At 42.3% G+C, this 14,240-nt stretch overlaps 2 protein-coding genes across 2 annotated transcripts; both read right to left on the minus strand.

Moving 5' to 3' along the window:
• Positions 1 to 71: 71 nt before the first annotated feature.
• On the minus strand, positions 72 to 5,508 carry cetp (cholesteryl ester transfer protein, plasma). Its single transcript, XM_060060993.1, has 17 exons — positions 5,060 to 5,508; positions 4,748 to 4,862; positions 4,342 to 4,473; positions 3,982 to 4,052; positions 3,786 to 3,873; positions 3,428 to 3,497; positions 3,282 to 3,342; positions 2,964 to 3,055; positions 2,642 to 2,741; positions 2,289 to 2,368; positions 1,808 to 1,858; positions 1,480 to 1,632; positions 1,051 to 1,118; positions 887 to 926; positions 680 to 752; positions 504 to 589; positions 72 to 384 (listed from the first exon to the last, which is right to left on the minus strand). Exons 1-17 carry the CDS (start codon positions 5,211 to 5,213, stop codon positions 307 to 309), a joined length of 1,512 nt encoding a protein of 503 aa, XP_059916976.1. The 5' UTR covers positions 5,214 to 5,508; the 3' UTR covers positions 72 to 306.
• An 810-nt stretch (positions 5,509 to 6,318) lies between these two features.
• herpud1 (homocysteine-inducible, endoplasmic reticulum stress-inducible, ubiquitin-like domain member 1) lies at positions 6,319 to 13,856 on the minus strand. Its single transcript, XM_060060996.1, has 8 exons — positions 13,473 to 13,856; positions 12,607 to 12,684; positions 12,068 to 12,145; positions 11,304 to 11,572; positions 11,056 to 11,166; positions 10,528 to 10,899; positions 8,703 to 8,799; positions 6,319 to 8,471 (listed from the first exon to the last, which is right to left on the minus strand). Exons 1-8 carry the CDS (start codon positions 13,623 to 13,625, stop codon positions 8,259 to 8,261), a joined length of 1,371 nt encoding a protein of 456 aa, XP_059916979.1. The 5' UTR covers positions 13,626 to 13,856; the 3' UTR covers positions 6,319 to 8,258.
• Positions 13,857 to 14,240: the final 384 nt, after the last annotated feature.

The following is a 14,240-nucleotide window of genomic DNA, read 5'->3' on the forward strand; positions in this document are numbered from 1 at the left end:
ATGTATAATGTATATTAAACAATGTCACATTGGATTGAGAACATAAGCAAAGCAAAAAATAAGGGGAGGGCTTAAAATAAGTATTTTTTATGAAGACGGACTGATTGGGTGGGATACAATAAACCCTGCACTTAGTACAATATATTTACTTAGATTCATAGCCTTAAAGTAAATCATAATTTAAACAATCATGATAAAGAATTTCCATTACTGCAAATCAATGACATGTAGCTCACGTGTCCTATAAAAAACATCCCTAAAATTCACTTTAGTTAGTTTGGTTTATTAAAATGAACTCCAGAGTTGTTATTCTAGAGTTTTCTGGAGGAATTCAACCAGGAGATGTTGTGGGAAACCAAAGTCCATCTGGATCAACACAAATCCCTAGCACACAAAGAAGGGGAGAATAGGTGTTCTTCATGACAATATTTGAACAGTATGAATATTTTTTTATTTTTAAGTTCAAAGTTCAAGTAGCTGTTAATACATCATTTCCAACTCACGTTCTGAGGAAGCACTTCAGGGTTCACAATATCAAACAAGTTGGCTCCCTGCTTGTCCAACAGCCTTGTCAGCTCAGGCTCTAGAACTAGAGCACACAGCACAGACACACACAGTACCAACATCAACAAACTATAGAGTTTGGTCATATATAAAAAAAAAAGGCTCAGGATCTTACCAGACAAGATCTTTGGGATGCCAATCTTCTCCACAGCCTCTCTTAAGTACTCTTGCTGCACTGCATCTAGCAGCTAGACAGGAAGGGTTTGGTTTCATAAAAAGGAAACAGTAACAAAACAATCAAGAGGGTATCGTGTTGAATAACCACGGTAGAACGCATTAAAAACACCCAAACAAAACAAAGAAACAATGAAACATTGTGTACCTGTTGGTTCTGTTGAAGCTCTGCCTTCAGTATAGTGATTCTAAAGGAAACAAGGTATCAACGAAGAACTTACACAGGGGGCAAACACAAGGAACAAAAACAATGCTCCAAAATGTGGTTTTACAGGTATTTAAGTAGATAAAAGCCTTGGGGAGTGGTCTTACTCAGAGGCGTTACCGTGGAGAAATAGCTTTTTTTCAGAGTATGAAGCGGTGACCACCACTTCGACCCCCTTAATCAAACAGAGAAAAAGTTTAGACACACAATGATTCTTCGTCTCCTCTAAAACAGAATCCAAATGGATTACGATAATGAATGCACCAGTAATACTTTCCCCACAGCGAATGGCGTTAACGTTGTGTGTATATTGATAAGCAAAAGAACATGCGTATTGGCTGATATCCCGGGTTGATCCTTTTCAATTATTTGTTCTAATATTCTAGATTGAGGCCATTCCTATGGGGTTAAATCATGTGTAATATTTACACTCCCCTCGGAGCTATCCAACATGGATCTATGCGAAAGAGCATCAGTTGTTAGGGATACATATTATGAGCCTGGTGCATCCCTAATTCCCCTGGAGGTGTCTTCACCATTTGGAAGTAGAGAGTGGGTGTGAGAGGATTTCCACATTGGAGCATCCCAGACACCTCGGTCTGGACACTGGTACCACTGGGAGAGGTTTTCAGCAATGGGATGGAGAAGCTCCACACACTGAGTACTGGAGGAACACTCTCCCCCAGACACTGGAATGCACACACAAACACACACACACACACACACACACACACACACACACACACGCACGCACACGCACACGCACACGCACACACACACACACAAATTCTCCTGTTATACATGTATAATGAATGTTTTACACAGCATTCTGGTTGATGCAAATGAGAGTATACAGAATATCACCTGCTCTATAAATGCAGGTGCTGGACTGACAAGCTCCTTCTTAAACAGCTCCTGGAACAAAATAGAAGGTAAGCCATCTAAGATTATGTTGAATGAAAACATCTTATATCATTGTGTGCAATAGTGACATATTGACCAGCTGTAGACAAGATAAGTTGCAACAACTTTCCTACTGCCAAAAATACCAATTATTCATTCACCCTTTATTATAATTATAATTATTATTATTCTAATAATATTTATTTATTATTATTACTCTTATAATTAATTATAATTCACTCATTCTACAAACAAAGGCTAGAACATTAACTACTGGAATATTCTCTCCGGAGTTCATGATGCACAGTCTGAGAATTGATAAAGTATAATGAATTTTACTTCAATAGTTCATGGAGGCATATTACTATATCAATACGTAATGTCCGCCTGTCCAGCTGTGTTCTTTGTGATAGTGGTGGTGTTATGTCGAAGGTTCTCTCACAATGATCTCATCTCCTGAGACTTCGAAGCGGAATCGTTGGTCCTGGTGGGCTGCAGCCAGCATGGGGTTGAGCACTTGGTCTGAGGTTAAAGGAACGCACTTAAGGACAGCGAGCAGCAGAGATATAGAACAACACATTAAGATAAAGTTCCTGCATTTAAAAATCCCATGTATTTCCATTGTTGGCTTTCATTGTGGAGCGCTTTCTGCAATGCTGTATTCTGACTAACAACAACACATGAGTAAAATGGCTGGACAACAGACCTTTACGTCTCCTGCTCTTCTATTACCTGTCTGGCTCTAACAAGTTTAGCCCGAGTCTATTTGAACCAAAACAAAACACGAGGACTGACCTGAGATCCAGAAGTAGACCATCCTGTCTTCAGTGAGCTGACCTGGATCAAAAACAGACTCATTGATAACCGCTGAGATGTTGTTGTAGTTCGTCAGGCCCTGGAGGATTGTTGGAAACATGTCACATGCTGGTGTTAAGTCAAAGAATGACCAATCGGATAAAGAGGCGTGGTTATATTCACGCATTAAATATGAATCTGTTTTTCACACACAAAAGAAAATAAACACATTCGTTTAGCAGCCTTTCAGGCATGCTCTCCCAAGTTGCGAGATATTGTGTGTGTTTGGTTCCGAGGTCAGATGCACCCAGGTTGTCTGCACCTTGTGGTAGGACTCTATGTAGTTAGTGGTGATAACAGGGGCTGCGATGACACCTATGTCCATGCTGATGCTCCCGTCACTGAGAAATGCCTCTGTAAGAGAGAATTCCCTCTCACACACACACACACACACACACACACACACACACACACACACACACACACACACACACACACACACACACACACACACACACACACACACACACACACACACACACACGCGCACACACACACACACACACACAAATCAACAAGCCTGTAAAAGCTGTTACCTTAACATTCAAATAAATATGTACATGTATGTATGCACACACACCTGCTGTTTCTTGTACAAAGTCAGACAGGATGTTCGCAACCTTGTTGATTTCTTTACAAATCTAAAGTAAAAAACAACAACTATCAAGACAGAAATTATGTGTATATATGTGTGTAATTGTAACCCTTTGTTGTATTTAGGCTCACCTGTCCCTTGATGACAAGCCTGACAGTGAATGTGATGAAATCCGTGAAGAGCTTCTTCAGCCAGTTTGGTCTGCGAAAAAACAACATACAAACACACACCAAACACAGACACACAGACACACACACACACACACACGCACGCACGCACACACACACACACACACACACACACACACACACACACACACACACACACACACACACACACACACACACACACACACACACACACACACACACACACACACACACACAAACAGAAAGCAGGTGAGCTACTAGACCATCCAAACTAGTTATTTTAATGCTCCAACATGACTGTAGACCTCTAATGTTAGAAAAATGCAGTGGAAAAACCTACTCGCTGTCTCCCTGCAGCTGGAGGCTGAGCTTGTGGAAGTCCAGGTAGCAGTCAGAAGTGTCCGCAGCCACTTTCCCCGCACCACAGTCTGGCCGCACACAGACAGACAGACCGAGAGAGAGATAAGAAGTATGAGGAAAATAAATAATAAATATGTTCCATCCAAAGGTATTGAGAAAGGAAAAATCTCACTCACAGAGCATGGGGTTGATTCCTAAGTCGATATGTGACTCTATCTCAAAGTCAATTGAATGTTCGATGTTCATCCTATAAGAGAGAGAGAGGAATACTCAGAAAGTAATTGAGCTAGTTATTGGTATTTGGCAATAAATCATCCTAATTCAAATCAATGACCCGTTTACAGAAATACAATAACAGAGAGTCAGACCCACAGGATACCCTGCTATAGCTATACTGTACGATATACAGTATATGTCCAGCAAATATTCCTTGTTCCACAATTTTATAGATTCACACTTTTGTGATTAAAATACAAATCACTATAATATTTATATATTTTGCTATCTCTCTCAAACACACACACACACACACTCACAGCCAGCTGCCGTATCCATAGTTAAGTGTTCCCCTGAACACTGCTGACACGTTGCTGATTTTCATGCCAATGCTATTGGGTGGACGCAGTTCAAACTCGCTCCGACCAATGGACAGGTTATGGATCTCAAGACTGGTGAGGAGGAGAGCAAAAATAATCATTTGATTATTCCATTATTAATCATTACATGTTATATTGGTTTTTTTGCGCAGTAGGTTCATTTAGATTAATTAGACTTGTTCCCCATCCCAGCTCCCAATCAGAAGCAGCGTTGCTGTAATAAGAATTAAAGAAGATTTGTTCAATTCATCATTCAATTTCCTCATTAGAAAACACTGTTAGCCTTTCGTTTGTTTGTTGCACAGCCAGTTTGTGTTTGTGTCCGTGCGTGTGTGTTCACACCCACTTGTCCAAGCCATATTTGACTGTGCCAATGAGAAGGATTGACTTCTCTCCAGTTATTTTGGGGTATCTGGCGTGTTGGAAAGCTGCCTCAATCACCTCAGTGGTTTTCTCATTCACTGTAGAATACAAAGACACGCATGCATACTAGGATGAGATGGTTCTCCACTCAGTTGTGCAGGCCAAATTGTTATTCATATTAAACCTCTTTGAAAAAGAAAATATTTAATATGGTATTATTATAATTATAAAATATAACTTGCAAAGGAAAGACCACCAAAAGAGGGTTCAGGGTTAGGGTTGTTGAGTGACTCACGGACAGCCGCAGCGGGGTAGGTCAGGCGGCACACTGCCCCGGTGAAGCGGTAGGCAGAGGCCGGGTCTGGCATGCAGCCCTTGTGCTGGGACGCTCCACACACTGCCGGGACACACAGCAGCAGCACCAGCAGAGGAACCACATCTCCAGGCATCGCTTAGTTGTGGCGGGACCTCTCTCACACAATCACACAAACACACACACACACACACCCACACACCAAGCGCTCCGCAAACTGCTCTGCTAGCGTCTGCTATTCCACTCTGTGAAAGCCCCCTCCACTCACTAACAAATGCCTATTTAATTCTAATCGTGCTACAAAGACCCCAACACGTCAACTGTCCTATAACTATTTCATCTGTCAAACGAACACACCACTATGGAAGAAAAAAAGCCTTCCCTGACATCATATCCCCCAACCGTCCAGTCAATGTCCTCTCATTTGGTTTACCTTCCCCTGGACTTTGGGTTTTAGGGTTGTTCTTAGGAAGGTAGAACAAACAGCTGAGAAAGAGGGGGGGGGGGGGAGATAGGGAAATGAAGGTACAGTCAAAGAGACTACCATGGAAACAAAAATAAATAAATAACAAAAAGACAACAAAAGGTTTGATGAGAGGGCCAGAAATGTTAGAACAATGGAACTGATTACAGCCCTCACAGATGTTTGTGTCTGTGTCAATCAAAATGACCCATGATGTAAGATAACATCACTCTGTGTGTGTGTGTGTGTGTGTGTGTGTGTGTGTGTGTGTGTGTGTGTGTGTGTGTGTGTGTGTGTGCCTATACATAGAGGGGAAGGGGGGAGGGGGGGGGGGGGCTCCGAAGGCAGAAGCTACATCTATGCTATGGAGGTTACTGCAGGGCAGTAAATACAGTCCAATATAAAAACATACTACATATGCAGTATCCCCACACACACAAACCAATGTTAGATGAGATCCAATTTATAGACATTATTCCGAGGCTGCTCTTCAAAAAACATGCTGAAGAAAGCTAAGTTCATAAACACTGAGCAAGTTAATATGTGTTCAACCCATCTTTTGTATTGCTTTTATTTCATGGTCAGCATTAACAGAGATTATATTAATTGTGAGGCAATCATGCCCAAATATATATGAATATTATTAATGCTAATATTATTAGTCATGGTTAATGGCACCACAACACAGAGTCAAAAACCCATTCTGCCTTGCTGTAAACTATTCATCTTGCTATTTTACCACACATTTAGGGCAAACAAACAAAAAAAACCAGTTAAATTCCTTTCAACACATCATTTATTGCATCAATATTACCCCGCCCCCATCGAGAAACCATGAAAAATGCAAGCTAAAACTGATTAGCATTTACAATGTACATAGAGAAACAGAGAGCAGATAAAAAATACAATACAGTTGATAAAACACTGACTCAATTTATGAAATGGTCTAAAATAATGTTTAAACTCTTGAGGCTGTCTATTTTCACAAATTATTTTTTCATGTTATTACATTAAATCGAGCTTGAAAGGCTTTTAAAAAAGCAGAACTAAATGAAATCTGAATGAATAAAAAATAAAAATCACGTATTTGACAGATGGCGGCACTCATGAAACAGTCGATTTTTAGGTATAGCAAGGTCCGTTTTGATTCTTAAAGTGTCCTGTCTGCATAAAGAACACAATCAGCAACCTTCAGCTTTCTGTTTACTTTGTTTGTATGTACAACTAGCTTAAAAACATGACTCAACCATATCCTGAAGGTATCCATCTTCATTTGAGAGCTGGTTCTGTTCTATCCAAGTACCATAACAATATTATGCATAACTTTATTTAGCATGGTCCCATTTTTAACCTTTTTGTCTTAGATTAAATCCTCTGATCCGCTCTACTCTAAATAAATTTCAACTGATGTCAGGTCACAACTCTCCAGAAAAACTTGCATAAGAAGAATACATGGTGTAAAGTGCTGTGTGAAGTTACATTTATATTATCATCCTTATATTAGGTATACATAATTTCTTTCTTGTTTATGCCAATATAAAAACTACACACAATATGTATATATGTACAAACCGGAGCATTTGGCAGAAACAGAAAGTGCTTAAGCCTGTGTTTGGTCACAATCACCTTTCGGTAGATACCTTAGGAATCATATTCATGAGAAAAATAAATTCATGAAAAGTTTCTTTTTTAAGGCAGGTCAAAACATATTATCTGCTGTAGGTCAAATGTCTGATACGTTTCAACCCAGTTTTACATACAGACATGCATGTCTTATAAACACAATTGAAAATATAAATGTCTTTAGAGTTTAGGATTGGTCCAAAATCAGACACACCATAGACATATCCAAAGGCATGAAATATTGGTAGGTATATATATATATATATATATATATATATGAAAGGATGATTCTATTCTGTTGAAATAATAAGTTAAAGTGATGGACCCAAAGAATGCCATGGACCTACCATGTCCAGGGCTAGTTTTGATTGGTGGCTAGAGGCATGGTGTGTTGCTACCTAACACAGCTGACACAATAGCTGCTGTCATTGGCTGCTATAAGGGAGCCGATAACATGTCTCTACATTACAACACCAAGAGTCATCACCTAAATGGAAGCTAATTTTCCCTGTTGATTATTGTTTCAATAACAGTGAACACAGAAGTATTATATCTGAAGACAAGGCCATTACAGGATCCTTCTGTTTAGGGTTAGTTTTGATTTCAAATACACAACATCAATGCCCTTTTTCGATGGTTAATGTGTACAGTATTGTCAATTATCAAAAGATACCTCCAAGGCCTATAGCAGACATGAACATGTTTCAAAAGGAAGACGAAGACTTCTAGCTGAACCCCACCAAACCTGCACAGATACTAAAGCTCTGCGCTGCCATCGGTTGGCATCACATTGATCATTGCAAAAAGAGGTATGCATCGCATACACAAAGCTGTTTTGTGTCCCATTTTTTATTCCCTTGTCTGATCTAGGGCTCGGTCGGTTGCTTTTTATTGCTGGCATGACAGCATTTTCGTTTATCCTCTCAAAACGACTGGTTTCCCGTGTAGCATTCTGTCCCGTTGAAGTGAGTCCTTTTAGAATCATTTTCACTGCATGAGGATCTTAAAGTTATTTTTTCTAAACATGCCATGGCTTCTTCAGCATGATTCAGTCCATTGGAAAGGAGTGGGGACCGTCCAGGGGTTGATTGATGGTTAGTTGGCTATACCTCGTGGTGCCTCCGGTACGAGTGAGGAAAAGAAGGACTTGAAGAACACCCAGGCCGTCCACACGGCCGACACCCTGTACGGAGGCACCAGCACAGCGGCCATTGGTCCCTGCTCTTCTGGGGCCGCCCCTGCGAGGACGGGCTCCTCCCCTTCGTGGACAGGCTCCTCCCTCTCTACATCAGCAGGCTCTTCCACTGCCTGGCCAGAGAAAAGCAAATCCGAAATTGAAAGGATTTACAAAAATGCCTTTTTATTTCATCCTTTATAAATGACCTTTACAAACAGCAATGGTTGGTTTAGTGCAATAAGTTGCCAGAATAAATTGTTTATGTAGTATTTTTTTTTTGTTGCAGCTATACAGGTATCCGTTTTGATTAAAAAGTAACCCTACTCATGGACATGTTGAGCAGCAGGCACCATGGATCTTACCTGGTTCTGTTGATTGTGTAGGGCTTCCAGCTGCTGCTGCTGCTGCTGCAGCACATTGGCAGCTCTTCTCCGGAAGGGAAACCAGCCGGCTGTATGTCTGCAGGGAGGGGAACACAAAACAGTGATGAGTCATTTCCATCTCTGTATATTTTTTTATGGATTTATTTATACATTTTATTTTTCCTGCCTCTCAAAGGCTAGCCCTGATGGAATATCTCCCAGAAAAGGGTTGCGATTGTTATCTAAAAGCAAAGCCTTTCAGCAGCCACTGTTTTCTTCAGCACATTTTTGACATGGTTCCATTTCCCCATTGTTCACATTCCGTTGAAAATGCAGGTGGGAGGCGAGAGAGAGAGAGAGAGAGAGAGAGAGAGAGAGAGAGAGAGAGAGAGAGAGAGAGAGAGAGAGAGAGAGAGAGAGAGAGAGAGAGAGAGAGAGAGAGAGAGAGAGAGAGAGAGAGAGAGAGAGAGAAAGAGAGAGCAGGCGACATTGAAGAACAAAATAGGAAAGGAAAAAATATATGGAAGGCTATTTATTAACAAAAAAAATAAATGGAGAAAGCGATCGGGAAGGAAAGCCACGGGCGCTTCTGGTCTGACCGCTGACAGCCACCAGGTGGAGGTAATCATTAACAACATATTGAGACTGCCTCGTGCTCACACAGATAAGGCTGTGACCCACACACACACACACACACACACACACACACACACACACACACACACACACACACACACACACACACACACACACACACACACACACACACACACACACACACACACACACACACACACACACACACACACACACACACACACCCACCCACCCACCAGGGGGATGATGAAATGGGGACAGTGTGTGAGAATAGGCCATGTGTGGAATAGAACAACAAAGTCCTTGAACGCACCATTATAAATACATAACACTTGACTCCCCCATCCAGGAGCTGTTTTATAAAGACCCAATTCCCTTTTACTGTACTGCATTAATGTTGCAAATGTATTGTATAGTCTTTTTTACTGCTCTCAATTGAGCTTGGATATTTTGCCATTGTTGATTGTGTAGACATGTTCCTTGTCAAGGTTTCTTCCCTCTGGTTCTTCAGCCATGGAGTTCAACCTGTAATGTATTGACTCAGGGTGGATCCACGGCTCTGTCTCAGCAGGGTCCCAGCAGGTCTCTAATATGCTTTGTGCCACATTCTGTTGCATTGCTAAACATTTCCGTTTTATGATGGGTTTTTTAAATAACAGAAAACAAAACCCACATTTCACTATTTTAAGGGGATCAATAACAAATGTTATGCTGCGAATGTGTTAAATAAGGGATGAAGACAGAACATAAGGTGTGTATTTCCACATTCACAAACATTGACTTTAAAGGCTAACAATTCCCCAATGACAAAGGAACTAATTTTCTGTGTCTCAAGAGCCGTTTTTCAACTAAATGAACAATTTGTGACCGTATGTATTGTACCAGGTTTCTTGGTCAACTGAAGCAGCCGTTTTTGCCACACACACAAACACACATATCTAAATCGACCTTGATAGATTATTGTTTAAAGTTGTTCATAATCCACTGGCTCAGAAATGCAGTTGAATTTCATATTCGAGAAAGGGAAGTTACAGGAACTACCCACATCCTGCCACACAGATGTTCACCTCTGCAACTAAACTGGGAGTTGGCTCACAAATTAACCAAAACATATGTAAACAGCAGATAGATAATGCACCTTTACTCCCTATGCTAGACTCAATGGACTGGTTGGGTAGGAGTTGTGTTTGATTTATAGTCCCTTCAGGTCACAGGACGAGATACTCACAGGTACATCAGTACAAGGGCGCCCATCACCAGCATAAACCGACTCAGGCTGGAGTTGAAGTACACGATCATCAGCAAGACGCCCAATCGGGCGGCCGAGTATATCCAGTCCAACCAATCGCGCTCCACCTCGTCCTCGTCCTCCATCACCGCCCCTCCCTGTGCGTTCATTCGCATGTTTTGATTGGCTGCACCGGGGTTGATGAAAGGAGCGTCCGGTGCTGGATTCTGATTGGCCGGGAGGTTGTCGATTGGATTTGGATTGGGTAAGTGGGCGGGGACGGGTGCTTGGTGAGCGAGAACGGGGGCGTGCAGGGCAGGGGTGGCAGCTGGCGCCAGCGAGGTGGAACCTGCCGCCGCCATCGCCGCGTGGCTATTGGTGGAACACAGGAAAGCAAGGGTCAGGGGGGGTTGAAATCTAATTGGCCAGCCATTGGATTGTCAATCCAGGCTGTAACAAATATAATGCAATACAAATATATCCTTTAAATTTCCATGCCGAATTGTGGTGTTTTTTGCGAGGACTCACTACTGCATGTAGTACTGTCTGGCGTAGATGTGCTGCAGCCACAGGAGCTGCTGAGGGCTGTACAGGGAGTACGTGGGGAAGGTGGGCTGGGCCATGTTCCCCGGGCCCGGCCTGGAGAGGAGCCACGGAGAGGAGAGACTGAGCTTCATGGGCTGTTCTCTAAAGTGCCAACCAGTCAAATGGATTTCTGAGCATTCCAGTTAGTCTGTCACCCTATTCAAGTCCCACAAAACAAACGATTGACTCACATTCTGGATGCTGCAGCGGGTGTAGCTCTGTGAACTGGGGCTGCATCAGAGCCCGCGGAGGTAGCCCTCCGCTGCCTCAGCTCTGACGGGACCGAGGCCACGTCGGGACCGGCAGCGGCCTGCGCTGTGGAGGGGGAGCTGGCTCCAGGGGGAGAGGAGGCTGAGGCGGGCCTCGGGCTGGACCCGGGGCTGCCCACGGGGCTCTGTGCCATGGGTGGGGGCCTGGAGGTGAACGGAGGATGAGGGGGAAGAGGTTGTGCCTCTCTGACCTGTAGAGGAAAATAGTATGGTAGGAAAGACAACAACCACCATCTACACAGCCAAAGGAATATAAATACATCTAGATGCAAGTTCATCCAGGCGAACACGCGTCTAACTACTCCCTAAAGACACACTCGCTTTCCTCGCCTCAGTGAATAAATCACTTCCTCTTCCACTTCCTCTCGGCCCAGCCCCGTATTACCTTACTCGCTTAGGGACCAAGAAGTGTTGAACTGAAACTTATGTTTCAGTTACGGCAATGACTGGCTGTACTTTTCTGTTCAGCAGCCACGTATGAAAAGCAAACTGTAACATAGCCTACCGTGTGGAGTTAGAAGCCAAAGAAAGGCTACTATTTACTAAATCAAGGGACTTTTAAACAGATGTTTTAGTGTTTGGTTTATTTCCCTACTGCTGTTAGGTTTTAATAAAACATACTTTAACCACACCCCTTTTTGGGATACCTGTTTCACCAATCATTCCTCACAGGATGTCCTACTTACTTTTGGTCGTGCTCCCAGCTGGTTATCGGCCGGGCTCCTGACAGAACACACCAGGTGCAGCGTAGGAGTGGAGTCCGTCTAGGACAGAAGGGAGACACTCCTGATAAGTAAGACTACGTGGCACTCACACACATCAACACCTAGAATTCCTAGAATATATTCTAAGCTGCAGATATCCACTCAAAACCATAAAAAATATATATACATTATGTATATAGGTATTAGTGGATGTAATATCAATAAAAACGTGTAAGTAAAACGTTTATAGCTCCTTTAATTGTTTGGAAACAAGTTAAGCAGTAGGATTGCTCTGTGCATGGGTATATTTGTCACTGGCAAGAGTGACACAGTCCCTCCCTCTCTCTCTCAGTAATAAAATGATTTACAATATATTAAAGCATCAAATAGGATCACGGTTTTCTCAAACATTTTCAACCCTATAACACATTGTTTCCTGCTCTGATAAAGACTTAGTGTGAGTGCACCCAAACCCGAGACTGCCGGTATAATCCGCTCTTACAGAGAGGATTATAAAGTACCTGTTTGAAGAGATCTTTTAGGTGAAGATGGTTGGGCAGTAGTTTGCCTGCATAGATCAGCCTCTGGTCACCCACCGCCTGTTTAGAAAACAAAGGTAAGAAATGTGTTTCAAGTTAAACAGGCTTATTGAGAGAGGGGTTGAAGACATCAATTAACGCCCTACCAGGCCTAAGTAACTATGGCAATGCCACTTTCTTTATATGCAAATTAGATAGAAAGGAAGGGGTTTGCTTCAGTCAAACAAACTTTTTGCAAAAACTATTTCCAGAATATTAGACCTGTTGAAAAATTAAAGTAACGTTAGTACTCTAGACTGTTATTTATGCCTTTTCGGTCAGAAATGTTGGTTTAAAAACCTGGTTTTATCCGTCTACCGAAACGTGTCTAAACGCGACTAACAATACAATGCTCTATCTAGGCTCGGCCCCTACCCAATTGGTTATTTCAGGTAACCCAACAGGTGTCTTTTCCCTTGTGTGTACCAATGGTGTACTGTGTACTGTACTAAGACGATGCAGAACATTTGATCTCTGTACCCATTTAGTATTGCAATAAACAATCCCCAGCAACGGCCTGTGAGAAGAGGCTGGTGTGTGTGTGTGTGTTGTTGTCGCAGACACAAGCATCTCATCTTTTTAACATGATGTAATGCAAATACACTAATCCATTTATCACTTGGTTGACAAGCAAAATCATCAGCTAATTAGGACAATGTTTACTTCCCCGCTTTGTGTGCTATGCTGGGACAAGGTGTGCTTTACTGTTAACTGTCAGCAGACAAACAGCTGATTACATATCAAGCAACTATCGGACATTAAAGTTAGCTCTGCCAGCATTATAGCTAGCGGTTCAGTCGGTAACTCACCGGTTTGTCTGGATACACTGTTGACAAGTGCACTTTTAAATCATTGACAGTCCAATCCAGATGAACCCCTTCGATGGTTTGATCCCCGTAAGCTTGGCTGGGCGTTTTTATCACAAGCGTGATGGCCCTTTGTTGGATTCCTCCTCGGTCCATTTTATGCCTTCGAGCTCAGACCAGTCTGACCTTATCCAATGTACTCGCTGCAATTTGTAAATTTGGTACGATAGAAGTACAGCTGAGCAACTCATCCGACTGAATTTACACTTATTAAAATGTGCTGACGCTGGCGGATGTAGCAGACACGCGACTATTTCACCAAGGAATGTTGTTTCCAAACACACGGTGGCTTCTGCTGATTGGCTATTGCTACTCTGCTCAGACGTGGAGGCTTGAGGAAACACAACTCAACACGCATGCGCGATTCCGTCACACATACCCAACCCAGAGCACCTTCGGGTGCAACCTTGTGCAACGGGCACGAGAATGCATACATTTGTTTTGGGAAAGTGAACGATGTAATTTCGCTGTTGATTTCTGAAATCATCAACCACAATAGGATTGATAGGCCAACGTCTAGTGGACAAATACATAGGCCTAAACTATTGCCCTCAGTAAAAGTAAAGAAATATAAGTAAATCGTTCGGGTGAAGTAAATTAAGTTGTAAGAAATATGAATTGGTTCAAGTTAATATTTTTCATGTGTAAATCAAGAAATACAATAATACGGAAGCATTAGGGCCACATGTGATATTTTTATAGGCCTAGCTC

Source organism: Gadus macrocephalus, chromosome 9 (assembly GCF_031168955.1).
Source record: "Gadus macrocephalus chromosome 9, ASM3116895v1".
NCBI classification, from domain to species: domain Eukaryota; kingdom Metazoa; phylum Chordata; class Actinopteri; order Gadiformes; family Gadidae; genus Gadus; species Gadus macrocephalus.